At 38.6% G+C, this 16,040-nt stretch overlaps 1 protein-coding gene across 1 annotated transcript in view; it reads right to left on the reverse strand.

Annotated features, from left to right (window-relative positions):
- Positions 1-519: 519 nt before the first annotated feature.
- Positions 520-16,040, reverse strand: part of LOC139367549 (RPE-retinal G protein-coupled receptor-like) — a 38,818-nt gene continuing 23,297 nt past the window's right edge. Inside the window, exons 5-7 of the mRNA XM_071105797.1 lie at positions 10,623-10,740; positions 2,514-2,627; positions 520-870 (exon numbers count right to left, since the gene is read on the reverse strand). Of these exons, the coding sequence (XP_070961898.1) occupies positions 727-870; positions 2,514-2,627; positions 10,623-10,740 (376 nt within the window). The 3' untranslated portion in view covers positions 520-726. The remainder of the gene's footprint in view (positions 871-2,513; positions 2,628-10,622; positions 10,741-16,040) is intronic.

Genomic DNA, 16,040 nt, shown 5'->3' on the forward strand with positions numbered 1-16,040 from the left:
TTATAATCTCAGGGTGGCCAGAGGGATGTGTTTTCATGAAAATCACCCTTTTTGGTAGGATTGCAGAGTGTAGCTGCTCTACTAATTCTGCTTTGTAGCTCATCCAGGACCTTTGCCTGTAATAACCTACAAAGCAAGATTGGAATGCCCAATCTCTGGCTGACCATATGGCTTCTACTGGGACTAGAGCTCTAAAGGATTTCTATCAGGGGAGCTCTACTCTTTACATGAACTTATCCAGATTCAAAGGAATGCAAAGTAGTATCATGTTTGATGAGTGAAGCCTGCAAGTATGATGCATTTTGATGTGGTTATAATGTACTGTTAGAGCAACAGTTGGTATACACATGTATGACCCATTATATTAGCATCTCATAATATTAAATGCACATTGCTTTGGGAACCAAAGGACAATGAGTTACAGTGCATTTGGAAAGTATTCAGACCCCTTGAATTTTTTCCACATTTTGTTACGTTACAGCTTTATTCTAAAATGAATAAAACATAATTAATCTACACACAATACCTCATAATCACAATGTGAAAACAGGTTTTTAAAAATGTTTGAACATACACACACACACACACACACACACACACACACACACACACACACACACACACACACACTGAAGGCCAGGTCCAGTGACTTTAATGAATCTACAACAACATTCGTACCTTTTGGAAAACCAAGAAGACAGTTTGTGTGATTTTCACATGCTTAGTTTATTTGAACTTGTTCTCAATTTGAGGCACTTCAGTCTTTTCCCCAGTGAGGAACTGCCAGATGCCTCCTCTGTAGTTCTCATTGCCCAGGGCGTACACGAAAACGTTGAAGGTGGGAGAGGTCTTTGCCAGAATAGGAGCCAACTTCAAACAGAAGACCAAACAGAGCAATGTCAATGTCTCAGTACGAGCTCAAGAAGAAACAAATGGTACATTTGTGTCGAACTGTACAACAAGTTTGTTAAAATACAGATATACATAAAGTGACTGAACTGAATGACTCAGTTGGTTGGAAAATGACATTTGGCACATCAGAGTTGTGAGTTTGCTTCCTGAATGGGCAATACACTATACAAGTATGTGTTAAATGCACATTGCTTTGGGAACCAAAGGACCATGAGTTACAGTGCATTTGGAAAGTATTCAGAACCCTTGAATTTTTCCACATTTTGTTTACGTTACAGCTTTATTCTAAAATGAAACATATAAAAAATCTTCTTTAATTTACACACAATACCTCATAATCACAATGCGAAAATAGTTTTTTTTAAATGTTTGAACATTTATTACAAATCAAAAACAGAAATACCTTATTTACATAAGTACTTAGACTCTTTGCTATGAGACTCGAAATTCAGCTCAGGTGCATTCTGTTTCCACTGATTATCCTTCTACAACTCGATTGGAGTCCACCTGTGGTAAATTCAATTGATTGGACATGATTTGGAAAGACACACACCTTTCTATATAAGGTCCCACAGTTGACAGTGCATGTCAGAGCAAGGTCGAAGGAATTGTCTGTAGATCACCGAGACAGGATTGTGTCGAAGCACAAATCTAAGGAACGGTACCAAAACATTTCTACAGCAGTGAAGGTCCCCAAGAACACAGTGGCCTCCATCATTCTTAAATTGAAGAAGTTTGGAACCACCAATACTCTTCCTAGAGCTGGCAACCCTGCCAAACTGAGCAATCAGAGGAAAGGGGCCTTGGTCAGTGAGGTGACCAAGAACCCAATGGTCACTGACAGAGATCCAGAGTTCTTCTGTGTAGATGGGAGAACCTTCCAGAAGGACAACCATCTCTGCATCATTTTATGGATGGAAGCCATTCCTCAATAAAAGGCACATGACAGCCCACTTGGAGTTTGCCAAAAGGCACCTAAAAATGCTCAGATAATGAGATTGATAATTGAACCCTTTGGCCTGATACCTAAGCGTCACAGCCAGAGCTCTGACTTGAACCCGATCGAACATCTCTGGAGAGACTTGAAAATAGCTGTGCAGTGACGCTCCCATCCAACCTGACAGAGCTTGAGAGGACCTGCAGAGAAGAATGGGAGAAACTCCCCAAATACAGGTTTGCCAAGCTTGTAGGTGCTTCAACTAAGTACTGAGTAAAGGGTCTGAATACTTATGTTAATGTAATATTTCAGTTTATTTATTTTTTAATAAATTTGCAAACATTTCTAAAAACCTTGTTTTGCTTTGTCATTATGGGGTATTGTGTGTAAATTGATGAGGGGGGGAAACAAGTTAATACATTTCAGAATAAGACTAACGTGACAAAATGTGGAAAAAGTCAAGGGGTCTGAATAATTTCTGAATGCACTGTATATAATCAAGCAGTGTGATTAATGACTACTGTATTACACAGAAATCCTGAGTATTGCATTTGGTAAATGGAGTAAAAGACCGTTGGCATAAACAAACTCATATGACCTTGAGAAATCTATATGAAGTTTTCTGTCAGATTAGATGCACTGTGTGCATGTGTGTTGTCCTTACCATCCTAATTTTGGGAGAGACCAAGTTGGCATTCTCAACAGCAGCGTAGAAGGCAAGGACTCCATAGGGTCCCCAGCAGAACAAAAATGTCTTCAGGGGAGTGGAAGTGTTAAACTGTAGAGAGATTGACAGTATATTACTTACAATGCCTTGAGAAAGTATTCACACCACTTTACTTTTGCAAAATGTTGTTGTGTTACAGCCTGAGTTTTAAAATGGATTAAATATGTTTTTTTTTTGTCACTGGCCTACACACAATACCCAATAATTTCAAAGTGGAAATGTTTACAAATGTATTTAAAATGAAAAGCTGAAATGTCTTTAATCAATACGTATTCAACCACTTTGTTATAACAAGCCTAAATAAGTTCATGTGCAAGTCACATAATACATTGCATGGACTCTCTGTGTGCAATAGTGTTAAAATAATGTTTTATGACTACTTCATCTCTGTAGCACACACAGATTTATCTGTAAGGTCCCTCAGTGGAGCAGTGAATTTCAAACACAGATTCAACTACAAAAACCTGCAAGGTTTTCCAATGTCTCGCAAAGAATGGTTGGGTTAAAAAAAAGCAGACATTGAATATACCTTTGAGCATGGTGAAGTTATTAATTAAAGATACAGGTTGGATAAACAACATTGTAGTTACTCCACAATACTAACATAATAGACAGAATGAAAAGAAGAAAGCCTGTACTGTCACACCCTGACCATAGTTTGCTTTGTATGTTTATATGTTTTGTTTGGTCAGGGTGTGATCTGAGTGGGCATTCTATGTTGTGTGTCTAGTTTGTCTGTTTCTGTGTTTGGCCTGATATGGTTCTCAATCAGAGGCAGGTGTTAGTCATTGTCTCTGATTGGGAACCATATTTAGGTAGCCTGTTTGGTGTTGGGTTTTGTGGGTGATTGTTCCTGTCTCTGTGTTAATTTGCACCAGAATAGGCTGTTTCGGTTTTCCACGTTTGTTGTTTTGTATTATGTTTAGTTGCTTTATTAAAAAAACATGAATAGTAACCACGCTGCATTTTGGTCCTCCTCTCCTTTGACACAAGAAAACCGTTACATGTACAGAATAAAAACATTCCAAAACATGCAAAGGGAGAAAGAGAGAGCAGGGAGATGGAGAGAGAGAGGGAGAGAGAGAAGGAATTGTTACTATTCAGCCATGAAGAGAACAAAAAAAGAAAGAAAAACATCTCGGATCATGGGGCTTACATGCATGTGACGGTCTGGTCACAAGCATGGGATAACGGCTGGGATAGAAACATAATATGTAGCTTACCATAATTTCATAATGAACTACATTCCGAGTTCAGCTCGTAAACAAAGACATCATGCACCGAAACAGGTACACAGGGAAACGTTGTTCACTGACCATTGAGTAATCCCATGTTTCATATTCATACTGCAATATACTTGGGGGTAACAGGTTCGTTTGTGTATGTGTTCTTTTTGAGTACACATGACAAAAAGATTGGATTGCCATGTGTACAACTGTTGTATCCATAAAGGAATGTTAATTACATAGTTTACAGTTTTGTAGACATTTCTAGTAGAAACCCAACACTCTGTTTGTCAGGGGAGTCTGAGAGGAGAGGGGGCTTTGTTTTTCCAAAATAGTGATAAGGTGATGTGTCTTGGAGGTCTTGGATGTGTGTGTGTCTGTGTGTGTGTGAGAGAGACACAGAGAGAGCAAGTCTGTGTGTGAGTGATGCTATTTGAAGGTTACATAACAGTAACAGTGCTGCCTTAGTGAGAAGAGCTCACGCTTTCCTGCAGAATAGTCACATTTGTGCTCCGACTAGCGCGGTCTTAGACCTAGCTACAGCACCATGAGTAAATGTCTTATGCAACATATAGAGGCAACCTGATTCAGTCCCTCCAGTCCCGCGGGACGTATGTATAGTGGCTTCCTTTACGGCACAGTGGTTGCTTTTCAAACCAACTCACCTAATCCCTTCTCCCGGGGGCCTTGATGCTCTACAACTTACATGGGCAAAAAAACTAAATAGATTAACATTGGCACTATAGGGATTGTGCATGTTGACAGAGGGTGTTCTTTAATGGAAGCCTCTCCAACATAATCCAGGTAGAATCAGGAATTCCCCAGGGAAGCTGTCTAGGCCACTTACTTTTTAAAGTCTTTACTAACAACATACCACTACCTTTGAGTAAAGCCAGTGTGTCTATGTATGCAGACGACTCAACACTATACAATTTTTTTAATTAACTAAATAAATGATTATTTACAATGACGGCCTACCCCGGTGTCATGACGTTGGCCTGGGGGGTAGGTTTATGACAGTCATAAATACCTCTTCCCCCCTTTTTCCTCTCTCTACCCTACTGAGGTTACCCTTGGTTAACATAGAGATTCTGAGAACGTCAGAATGTGAGGGGAAATGAACTATATTCTGGTAATCTGAACAATTGAACATATGCGGTGGTACTTAATGAATATGATGTCAGTTCGGTTGTCATCTGAGACATTCTCATCAATGCTAAGATGACATAAACTCTACAGTGGAAAGTATACACATCAGAGTTATCGGATTCACATGGATTTGTTGTTCAATTTAAATGTTTGAATATGAAATTATTTGTGATGGGATGAAATGTGATTTTAGCTTTTAAAATGTGAGTTTTCATGTGTGGGTTTTCATGAGATATTGCTGCTCACTCAGTGGCCCGCCCACGTGAAGAGACAGAGGTTGTAAACCGTCTACCACACAATGACGTTACTACAACTTATCCAATTGACCACCAGAGACATTCTTCAAAGGACAAAGGACTCGGTTTGACAACACGGACTTCCATCTACCACCAACCTACTGAAGCGCAGCTCAGAGTAAATGTTTATTGCCCATTTTCCAAAGGGCGGTAATTTAGAATGCATAAGATACTGTATTTACGATAGCACAGCTTTTTCCCTTTGTTCCTCAGTCTCCCGCCTTTCACTCAACCCAGTCCCTTTTCCTTTGTGTAACAAGCTGTCATATCTGTTCCGCCCGCTAGGGACGTTTTCCTTTATGACGTAATTTGTAATCAAGTTATGATTAATTGTGTGTATGTGTAATTAGTTAAGTATTTAGTAAATAAATAATGAAACCCAATTTTGTATTGCTGATTCAACTTGCTAGCCAGGGTTTGTGCAGATAAAAGGATTTACAACTTTCAGATGAGACTGAATTAAGGTGACGATTGATATGGACGGCTATTGATGTAAAATATTACGAGGTCTTTAAGAGTTTATTCGGAAGATAACAGCTCTATAAATATTATTTTGTGGTGCCCGACTCTAGTTAATTACATTTACATGATTAGCTCAATCTGGTGATATTAATTACAGATCAATTATTTTATAGAATAGCATGTTACATCACTTATTCCGGCATAGCCAAAGACACGAAACCAGCCAAACCCTAATGACGTTGGCCCAATTGTGTGCCGCCCTATGGAACTCCTAATCACGGCCGGTTGTGATACAGCCTGGAATCAAACCAGAATCTGTTAAGACACCTCTAGCACTGAGAAGCAGTGCCTTAGAACGCTGCACCACTCGGTGATTGTGAGTGATTGAAATGACTGCTACACTTAAAGCGATGCAGTTAGTTTCAGAATGGGTGGCAAGGAATAAGTTAGTCCTAAATTAGTGACCCGATTCAGTAAACTAGGCATATGTTGCAATTAATGACTTCGCAGGAGAGCCGTTTGAATGGTAAAAAAACGTTTTTAGCAAATAGCGTTTTTTTGGCAGAAATGCTTTCTCGAACATGTGAACTTTCATGTGCCGTAATATCAAACTTGTACGCTAGTTATTGAGTGTAAGGGGGGAATTATTTTTTCAGTAACCTGGTTATATTATGAGCCTAGTTGGTTTAGCCACAGAAAAAGCCAGCAACCTTCCCGCTAGTCATGATTGGCTGAGATAAGTGGGCTGGAAATGCTGAGAGATGAGATTGGATTGGTCTGCCATGTAGCAAGCACTTGTCTATTGGAGCTGGTCAGTATTTCTAGGTAGTCGTGTCGAACACGTTTTTTTTTTAAGTATCACGTAGTAAAACTGCATAAACCTAATGTCAAGTTAAAGTGTATTGTTCGCTAGCTAACATTAGCTGGCATGCTCACTAGCTAATGTTATGTGTATGCTCTCCGCTTTCTGGAGGACTGAGTTTTGAAATCAATGGAATTCGAGTATGACAGCTAATGAGATGGAGAAAGCACCCGTCTGGATTACATCTTCAAACTAAGGGCAACCATGCCTAGCATCAGACAGAAGACGCATCCAACCATGATGTAAGATAGTCTAGCTAGCTACATTCAGATATTACATATTTCTAATTTTGACAGTATGGTTTAATTTCAAGTGTACTGTTAGCTAGTTAACATTAGCTGGCTGGGTCGCTATGTAATGTTATGTGTATGATCTTATTCTTTGTATCTCAGACATATTTGCTTGGCTAGTTATAGCCATAGAACTGGTTAGTTTGCTACCTGCAAATTCATGCAGGGTAGTAACGTCATGAGTTGTGATTATGGTCCATTGTTTAGCTAGCTAGCTACATGTCAAGACTCCACTATGCAAGTCTCCATTTCAGTACAATGTCACTGCAACTGTTGTTAGACGTACTAGCTGGTAAATTCGCTCTGGCTATCTACTCCAATTTCAGACCATGGATAAGATATTGTAGCTTGCTACATTTTCAGATTTTACTCGCTTCTAATTTTGACAAAATATTTTTTTAAAGTTACAGTGTACTGTTAGTTAGCTAACATTAGCTGGTTGGCTTGCTAACTAACATTATGTCATGCGTTGGGATTCATTGTTTACCTACCTAGGTATCTAGCCCACATTTCTTAACAATAAACTAATCTTAGTGTGCCAGAGAGCAGAATAACTGATACATTTTTTAACGCTGAACACCCATTGAATATGTCCGGTGTTAGTAAACGTAATTCAAATCGTAATTCAATTGTTGCCAGCAGCACTGTTAGAGTCACCAATGCTCTGAATAACATGAAAACAGCCTAACCAGCTCTGCTAGGGTGAGTAAAATGGTCAGAGTGGTGTGTTCTCTCATTATGTGTCTGGAAGTAGCTAGCTAATGTTAGCCAGTTAGCTTGGGTGCTTTCGGCTCAACCCTACTTATTGGCCTGAGCGTACAGTGTGCTCCTTGAATGCGAAATGCTCTGCATTTACCAACGGACAATCTGACTGCACAGTTGAAGTCACCAAAGCTCTGGATAACATAACAGCCTAACCAGCTCTGCTAGGGCGAGTAATGTTCAGCGAGCTGTTCTCTCTCTCTCTCTCTTAAATGTCTGGAATTAACTGGCAAGTTAGTACAGAACGCTCGGATCAACCCTTAAAGAGATGGGTGGGGCTAAGGCTTAAGAGGGTGTGAACAATGCTGAATGGGTGTACACAAAGGGCTCTCCAATAGCAGTACCAAAACATTAAAAGACAGTTATCAAAAGTTAGTTTACATGTTGATCAACTTTCAAAGCAGAATTACTTTCCCATTTTTCCCTCAGATGCAGTGTATGATATTTCACTTTGTAGCTCTGAGTCTCTACTTTTATCCAATGTAAAAAAAAAAGGAAATTCCAACGTTGCTCCAAAAGACCAAATCCAGGTGGTGAGTAACATGTATCAAAAACTAAAAGCATTGCATTTGAGAAAAATCATTAACTAAACCCTAAACCTCAACTAAATCTTGTAATATGGAAATTGAGCAAGTTGAGGTGAGTAAACTGCTTGGAGTAACCCTGGATTGTAATCTGTCATTGTCAAAACATATTGATACAACAGTAGCTAAGATGGGGAGAAGTCTGTCCATAATGAAACGCTGCTCTTTACAGCACTTTCAACAAGGCAGGTCCTACAGGCCCTAGTTTTGTTGCACCTGAACCACTGTTCTGTCGTGTGGTCAGGTGGCACAAAGAGGGACTTAGGAAAATTGCAATCAGCTCAGAACAGGGCAGCATGGCTTGCCCTTGGATGTCCACTACCGTTCAAAAGTTTGGGATCACTTAAAAATGGCCTCGCTTTTCAAAGAAAAGCTTTTTTTTTGTCCATTAAAATAACATAAAATTGATCAGAAATACAATGTAGACATTGTTAATGTTGTAAATGACTATTGTAGCTGGATACAGCAGAGTTTTTATGGAATATCTACATAGGCGTACAGAGAACCATTATCATCAACCATCACTCCTGTGTTCCAATGGCATGTTGTGTTAGCTAATCCAAGTTGATCATTTTAAAACGCTAATTGATCATTAGAAAACCCTTTGGCAATTATGGTAGCACAGATAAACTGGTGTAGCGATTAAAGAAGCAATTCAAACTGGCCTTCTTTAGACTAGTTGAGTATCTGGAGCTTCAGCATTTGCGTCAGCATTTGTGGGTTCTTTCTTCTGAAACTCGTCAGTATTCTTGTTCTGAGAAATTAAGGCTATTCCATGCGAGAAATTGCCAAGAAACTGAAGATCTCGTACAACTCCCTTCACAGAACACAAACTGGCTCTAACCAGGCCTTCTAAGCAGAGTTCCTCTGTCCAGGGTCTTTTGCCCATCCTAATCTTTTCTTTTTATTGGCCTATCTGAGATATGGCTTTTTCTTTGCAACTCTGCCTAGAAGGCCAGCATCCCGGTGTCGCCTCTTCACTGTTGACATTGAGACTGGTGTTTTGCGGGTATCATTTAATGAAGCTGCCAGTTGAGGACTTGTGAGGCGTCTGTTTCTCAAACTAGACACTAATGTACTCGTCCTCTTGCTCAGTTGTGCACCTGGGCCTCCCACTCCTCTTTCTATTGCTTGGAAGGCAGCCACGGTTCGTCCTTTATTTAAAGAGGGAGATCAAGCTGATCATGACTGTTAAAGGCCTATCTATAATTTACCCTGTTCATCAAAAGTGTTCTAAAAACTTGTCAATAATCAACTGGCTTTCTTGTTGTATATAGTATTCTCTCTGGTATGCAATCTGGTTTCCACTCAGGTTATGGATTTGTCACTGCAACCTTAAAAGGTCCTCAATGATGTCACAATTGCCCTTGATTATAAGGAATGTTGTGCTGATATTTGTATTGACTTGGTCAAAGTTTTTGATACTGTAAACCATTCCAGTCTTGTTGGCCGGCTAAGGAGTATTGGTGTCTCTGAGGGGTCTTGGGGCTGGTTTGCTGACTACCTCTCTCAAACAGTGCAGTGTATAAAGTCAGAACATCTGTTGCCTCAGACACTGCCTGTCACCAAGGGAGTACCCCAAGGTTCGATCCTAGGCCCCACTCTGTTCTCAATTTACATCAACAACATAGCTTAGGCAGTAGGAAGCTCTCACATCCATGTATTGTCTTATACTCAGCTGGCCCCTCCCCAGATTTTGTGTTAAAGGCTCTACAACAAAGCTTTCTTACTGTCCAACAAGGTTTCTCTGCCCTTAACTTTGTTCTGAACACCTCCAAAACAAAGGTCATGTGGTTGGGAAAGAAGAATGCCTCTCTCCCCACAGGTGTGATTATTACCTCTGAGAGTTTAGAGCTTGAGGTAGTCACCTCCTACAAGTAATTGAGAGTATGGCTAGACGGAACACTGTCCTTCTCTCAGCACATATCAAAGCTGCAAGCTAAAGTTAAATCTAGACTTGGTTTCCTCTATCGGAATCGCTCCTCTTCCACCCCGCCTGCCAAACTAACCATGATTCAGATGACCATTCTACCCATGCTAGATTACAGAGACATAATTTATAGATCGACAGGTAAGGGTGCTCTCGAGCGGCTAGATGTGCTTTACCATTCGGCCATCAAATGTGCCACCAATGCTCCTATACTCCTCTGTAAACTGGTCATCTCTGTATACCCGTCGCAAGACCCACTGGTTGGTGCTTATTTATAAAACCCTCTTAGGGTTAGGGTATAAAACTCCCCTTTTGGTAGGCCGTCATTGTAAATAAGAATGTGTTCTTAACTGAATTGCCTAGTAAAATAAAGGTTAAATAAAAAGAGTAGCTGCTGCCTTGGCATGGGGATCCATAATAATAAAAATACAGTATTGGAATAGGGCTTAGCCACGAATGAAAATAATAGCAGACATGCTTCTTACCCTGGGGTTTCCAGTCTTCTTGAATTTCTGGCCGATGGACTGGTAGGAGGACATGACAACAATGGTCTGGATGGCCATGTTGAAAATGGCCATGGGGATCAGGTAGGATGTATAGTTGCTGTTTAGAAGAGGAAAGAACACAGGATGTTATGAAACAAGTGCACCTGGGGAGCAAAGACAAATGTTTTACAATACAGAAATAGACAATACTCTACAGTGGCTGGCAAAAGTATTAACCCCCTTTCGCATTTTTCCTATTTTGTGTTTTACAACCTGGAACTAAAATAGATTTTGGTGGGGTTTGTATCATTTGATTTACACAACCTGCCTAACACTTTGAAGATGCAAAATATTTTATATTGTGAAACAAACAAGAAATAAGACAAAAAACTGAACTTGAGTGCGAAACTATTTACCCCCAGAGTCAATACTTTGTAGAGCCACCTTTTGCAGCAATTATTGGGGTATGTCGGGGTATGTCTCTATAAACTTGGCATCTAACCACTTTTTCTCATTCTTCAAAGCAAAACTGCTCCAGCTCCTTCAAGTTGGATGGGTTCCGCTGGTGTAAGGCAAACTGGGCTTTGACTAGGCCATTCCAAGACATTTCAATGTTTTCCCTTAACCTTTTATAACTAGGGGGCGCTATTTTAATTTTTGGATGAAAAACGTTCCCGTTTTAAACAAGATATTTTGTCACGAAAAGATGCTTGACTATGCATATAATTGACAGCTTTGGAAAGAAAAAACTGACATTTCCAAAACTGCAAAGATATTGTCTGTGAGTGCCACAGACTGATGTTACAGAAAAAACCCAGATAACAATACAATCAGGAAGTGACGCATTTTTTTAAACCGCCTCATGGCAATGACTCCTTATATGGCTGTGGAGGAGCTAGGAGTCAGCTTACCTTTTCCATGTTTTCCCCAAGGTGTCTGCAGCATTGTGACGTATTTGTAGGCATATCATTGGAAGATTGACCATAAGAGACTACATCTACCAGGTGGTCGCTTGGTGTCCTCCGTCGCTTTTATTGCGTAATCTCCAGCTGCGTACATTTTTTCCATTTGGTTCAGAGGAGAAACCAAACTGCCACGAATGATTTATCATCAAATAGATATGTGAAAAACACCTTGAGGATTGATTCTAAACAACGTTTGCCATGTTTCTGTCGATATTATAGAGTTAATTTGGAAAAAAGTTTGGCGTTGTAATGACTGAATTTTCTGGGTTTTTTCTTAGCCAAACTTGATGAACAAAATGTAGCGATTTCTCCTACACAAATAATATTTTGGGAAAAACTGAACATTTGCTATCTAACTAAGAGTCTCCTCATTGAAAACATCCAAAGTTCTTCAAAGGTAAATTATTTTATTTGAATGCTTTTCTTGTTTTTGTGAAACTGTTGCCTGCTGAATGCTAGGCTAAATGCTATGCTAGCTATCAATACTCTTACACAAATGCTTGTGTAGCTATGGTTGAAAAGCATATTTTGAAAATCTGAGACGACAGTGTTGTTAACAAAAGGCTAAGCTTGTGAGCCAATATGTTTATTTCATTTCATTTGCGATTTTCATGAATAGTTAACGTTGCATTATGGTAATGAGCTTGAGGCTATAATTATGCTCCTGGATACGGGATTGCTCGACGCAACAGGTTAAATACCATAGCTACTAGTAACGGTAAGGATTTTACTAACATGGGTAGTAAATCCTCAAAGGAGGTCCCGGAATTAACGGGAGAAGGGAAATAATGCAGGGAAGAGATAAGAGAAACACCTATTTTGGCCCGACATGCGGGAGTAAGTTTAAAGAAGGAACGATAATTCGCTCATGTGTGAGACCTAATAACTTATCAAGATTCACAATAGTAACTATTCCTAATTTCTGATAGAAGAGAGCGAGATTAATGAGAATCCTCGCCGAGGAAAAGCTTGGGCTTTAAAATTAGGGCTATTTTCTGTTGTCCCGATGCCGGAGTTACGAATACAGACAATTGTAAAATGGGTCTATTTGCGGAGAATCTTAGTATTTTACATAGCGTTAGTGGTATAGTGGTGAGCTTAGCTGTCTTGCAAACTGCAGTCCAGGGTTCGGTTCCCAGCCAAGGTGTGTTTTTGATTGTAATTAAAGTAATTGTTTGTTTTGCAGAGAAAGTTATAGTCACTAGTATTTGTATAAGATATAAACAGAACGTTTTAAATAGTTTGTTTGGTTCAAATTGAAAGACTAATTCATTCAACTTAAAATAAGGACGGAGCGAATTTTGAGGTAAGACGATGTCTGTTCAATAAATGATCTGTTTGAATAATGTATTGGGAATAGAGTTATAATTAAAATGCTGAATCAAAGACGAGAGAGTTATTTAAATCTAATGAATTCTAAATAATAATGAAGAGACAATTACGATAGATTTGTGCCCATCGAAATGTTATTTTATATATTAGCGAATTGAGAGATGAGAGATGTTGATTGATGTTGTAAGTTCTAATTCAAGATTCAACAGATGTGATAAATTAGGTTTGGTTTATCGAACCCGTACTACTGTTGCTGCAGACAGCCAACAATTATTTACAATTCATTGAAAGTCGTTGCGGCTTGTGTCTAGGTTGAGCGCTTGTTGATGAGATCACTCGCAAGGTACTTTTGTCACCACAGAAATGATGTTGTGACTGGGGGTGACGGAGAAAATTGTTTGTGTCTTTAAGAAGAAAAATGCCTTGCATTATTGTTTTGAGTCACTTTTCAGAAGTTGATAAAAATTTCCAAATACATTTTTAAAAGTAGCTGTAAGTCATCAGGGTAGTCAGGAAAGATGCTAAAAACTAGCAGCAGATTCGCTAGGTGGGCATCATTGATTTGTGGTGTTTATTTGGACTGTATTTGGCTATGAGAAAGGGAGATCTGAATGTCTGAATCGTAAAACATAGTGATAATGGATTCTGATGGTTATTGATTCCTGGTTTGATTGTTTAAGTAACACCAGTTCATTTGAGCAGGAAAGTTCATGTAGTCTAACATTAAAATCTGTTTCCATTATGTGGAACAATGTTAGGGTATTAATGTTGAAAAGCAACCTCTATAGTAAAAAACAATTGCATATGTTTTGGGAAATTAGCTAGGTTGAATTTGGTTATTTGAGCTTTTCCCATGATACATAGACAGGGGGCAAGTTGTTCTTTTTTGAGGAACATGCAGACTGTGTTTTGTTTATTTGAGATGTAAACATGAGTCTCTGAGTAATATTGTCATCTGAAGCATTATAGTAGGGAGTTTTTGTATAGTTTGTTTTTGCGACAGAGGGGAAAAGTAATACATTAGATCATAATGTTTTCAGGTTAATTGTATCTAAGGGTAGCATGTTTAGTTAAGTATACATATACATTGACGTTGCTTAAATCTTATGATTAATGATTTGAGGTAAGAGGAATTATCATTAGGTTTGGTTTATAGTTCACTTTTGAGTTTCGGAATCGATGTAGCATAGTGAATGCTAGTTACGTGTTTTGTGTTCTTCTGGGAGAATGGGAGTTTATTGTCTCTCTTTTAGATGTTTCCTGGGACTATAATCTTGGGGAGAGTGGGTGAGATTGAGGCCATAAACGACCAAATTGAAAAAGGCCTGGAAGTGTTTGTTTATTCATCAAGGTTTGCAAATATACACATATAAAACATTTGTTAGGACTATTTGTTTTAGTGCAAAGGTATTTAAAGAGGCACGCACACATATGGAACTTCATGAGTTTTTATTTTATGAATTTTAATTACACAAGTGATTTTTTTTATTTTAAGGATAAAGGGTTCTTTAATTTGTCTAATGAGGTATGGAACATGACTATAAAAGGGTGGTATGACCTTTGACCTTATCATGGCTATCTCTTGGGGTCTGATCAGCCTCAGGGGAGAGCCATTTGTATAATGAATTTGTGGTCATTTGGGTTACTACTTTTAAGGTAAATTAATTATAATGGAGTTATAGTTTTGGGTTAGAATTATTGTTTGAACCACAGATAAGAAAGTGGTTCAGGATTCTGTTTTACAACATTAGCTGTGAAGTTTTTGAATTGGCAATTATTGATTTGGTTTTACAACAGAAAAAAATCCTATTTATCATTGAGAATAAATAGGGGGAGATAATATACATTGAGGTATGGATAGGAGATATATTAAGCCAATAGGGCAGGAAATTATATAGAAAAATAAGTTTAAGTTCTTAGGGGTGAGAAACTACTGTAGATAAGGTATTCCACACTATGCAACATATATTAAATTATTGATGAAACTGATTTTAAGGTTAATTCATGTTATTGTCAGATAAGATATTGTGGATCCCTGAAGGAAAGAGCTTATTAGTGTTGGAAGGATTTGATATGGTTAGCATTTGTTTTGGCTTTGTTTGACTATTAGGAGTTTTTTTTAAATAGTATTAAATTTAACAGGAATATATGACATCTGTGATGATTTAGGATTATTGTTAGGATCAAGATAGATTGATTAAGGAAATGTAAGGACTTTAGAGATTGCCACTCATAGACATGTTTTTTCTAAAATCAATGATTTTAGATAAAGTCAAACCGTGAGATGCTTAGTGGTATTTGAGAGATAGGAGGGAAAATGGTTACTGTTTAAATCAATAAATATATATATATATATATATATAAGAGAAAAAATATATATATAGAAGGAGCACAGATACTTCTTAAAATAGATAAGACACTTGACAGAGAATTGGTACAGGATTGACATGAATGGACACCCAAGGGAGAATTGGACATGTGGAGAATGAAAGGGGCGCTCCTACATGATGATGTCAGACATAAGTGCAGAGCAGCACTTTATTATGGACAGACTTCTCCCCATCCTAGCTACTGTTGAATCAATATGTTTTGACCATGACAGTTTTACAATCCAGTTACTCCAAGCTGTTTAGTTTCCTCAACTTGCTCAATTACCACATTATTAATTCAGTCCCTCCAGGATTCTGCGATTCTGCGATCGCATAATTCAATGCAATATCAACCATCAGCGCATATTATGCGAGAGCTCGCAATTTTGACCAATTCCAGCACTTTTAGCACAGAAAATGGTCCAATAAAAAGCGGGTTTGTAATTTTGACGAATTACTGCACTGTTGCCATGGAAAATGGCCCAATTCAACCACACGTCAAGAAAGTTTTTCCCCCCTGGCCTGTCAGCATATTCACACGTGAAGATGATGGGTGATTGTTGATGGCTGACAGGCAGCACAATGAACAGAAATTTACCAACAAAGATAACAGCTAACGACCGTGCAAATCAATTTCCAAATGTTTTTGGACACTAGAAAAAGTCGACAATCAACAGTCCCTCTGAATCAGCAAAGCATATGAGAATGTCAGAACAGTTACCACAGCAGCGGCAGATCACAATGACTGAAGT

The sequence above is a fragment of the Oncorhynchus clarkii genome, chromosome 16 (assembly GCF_045791955.1).
Source record: "Oncorhynchus clarkii lewisi isolate Uvic-CL-2024 chromosome 16, UVic_Ocla_1.0, whole genome shotgun sequence".
Lineage (NCBI taxonomy): Eukaryota > Metazoa > Chordata > Actinopteri > Salmoniformes > Salmonidae > Oncorhynchus > Oncorhynchus clarkii.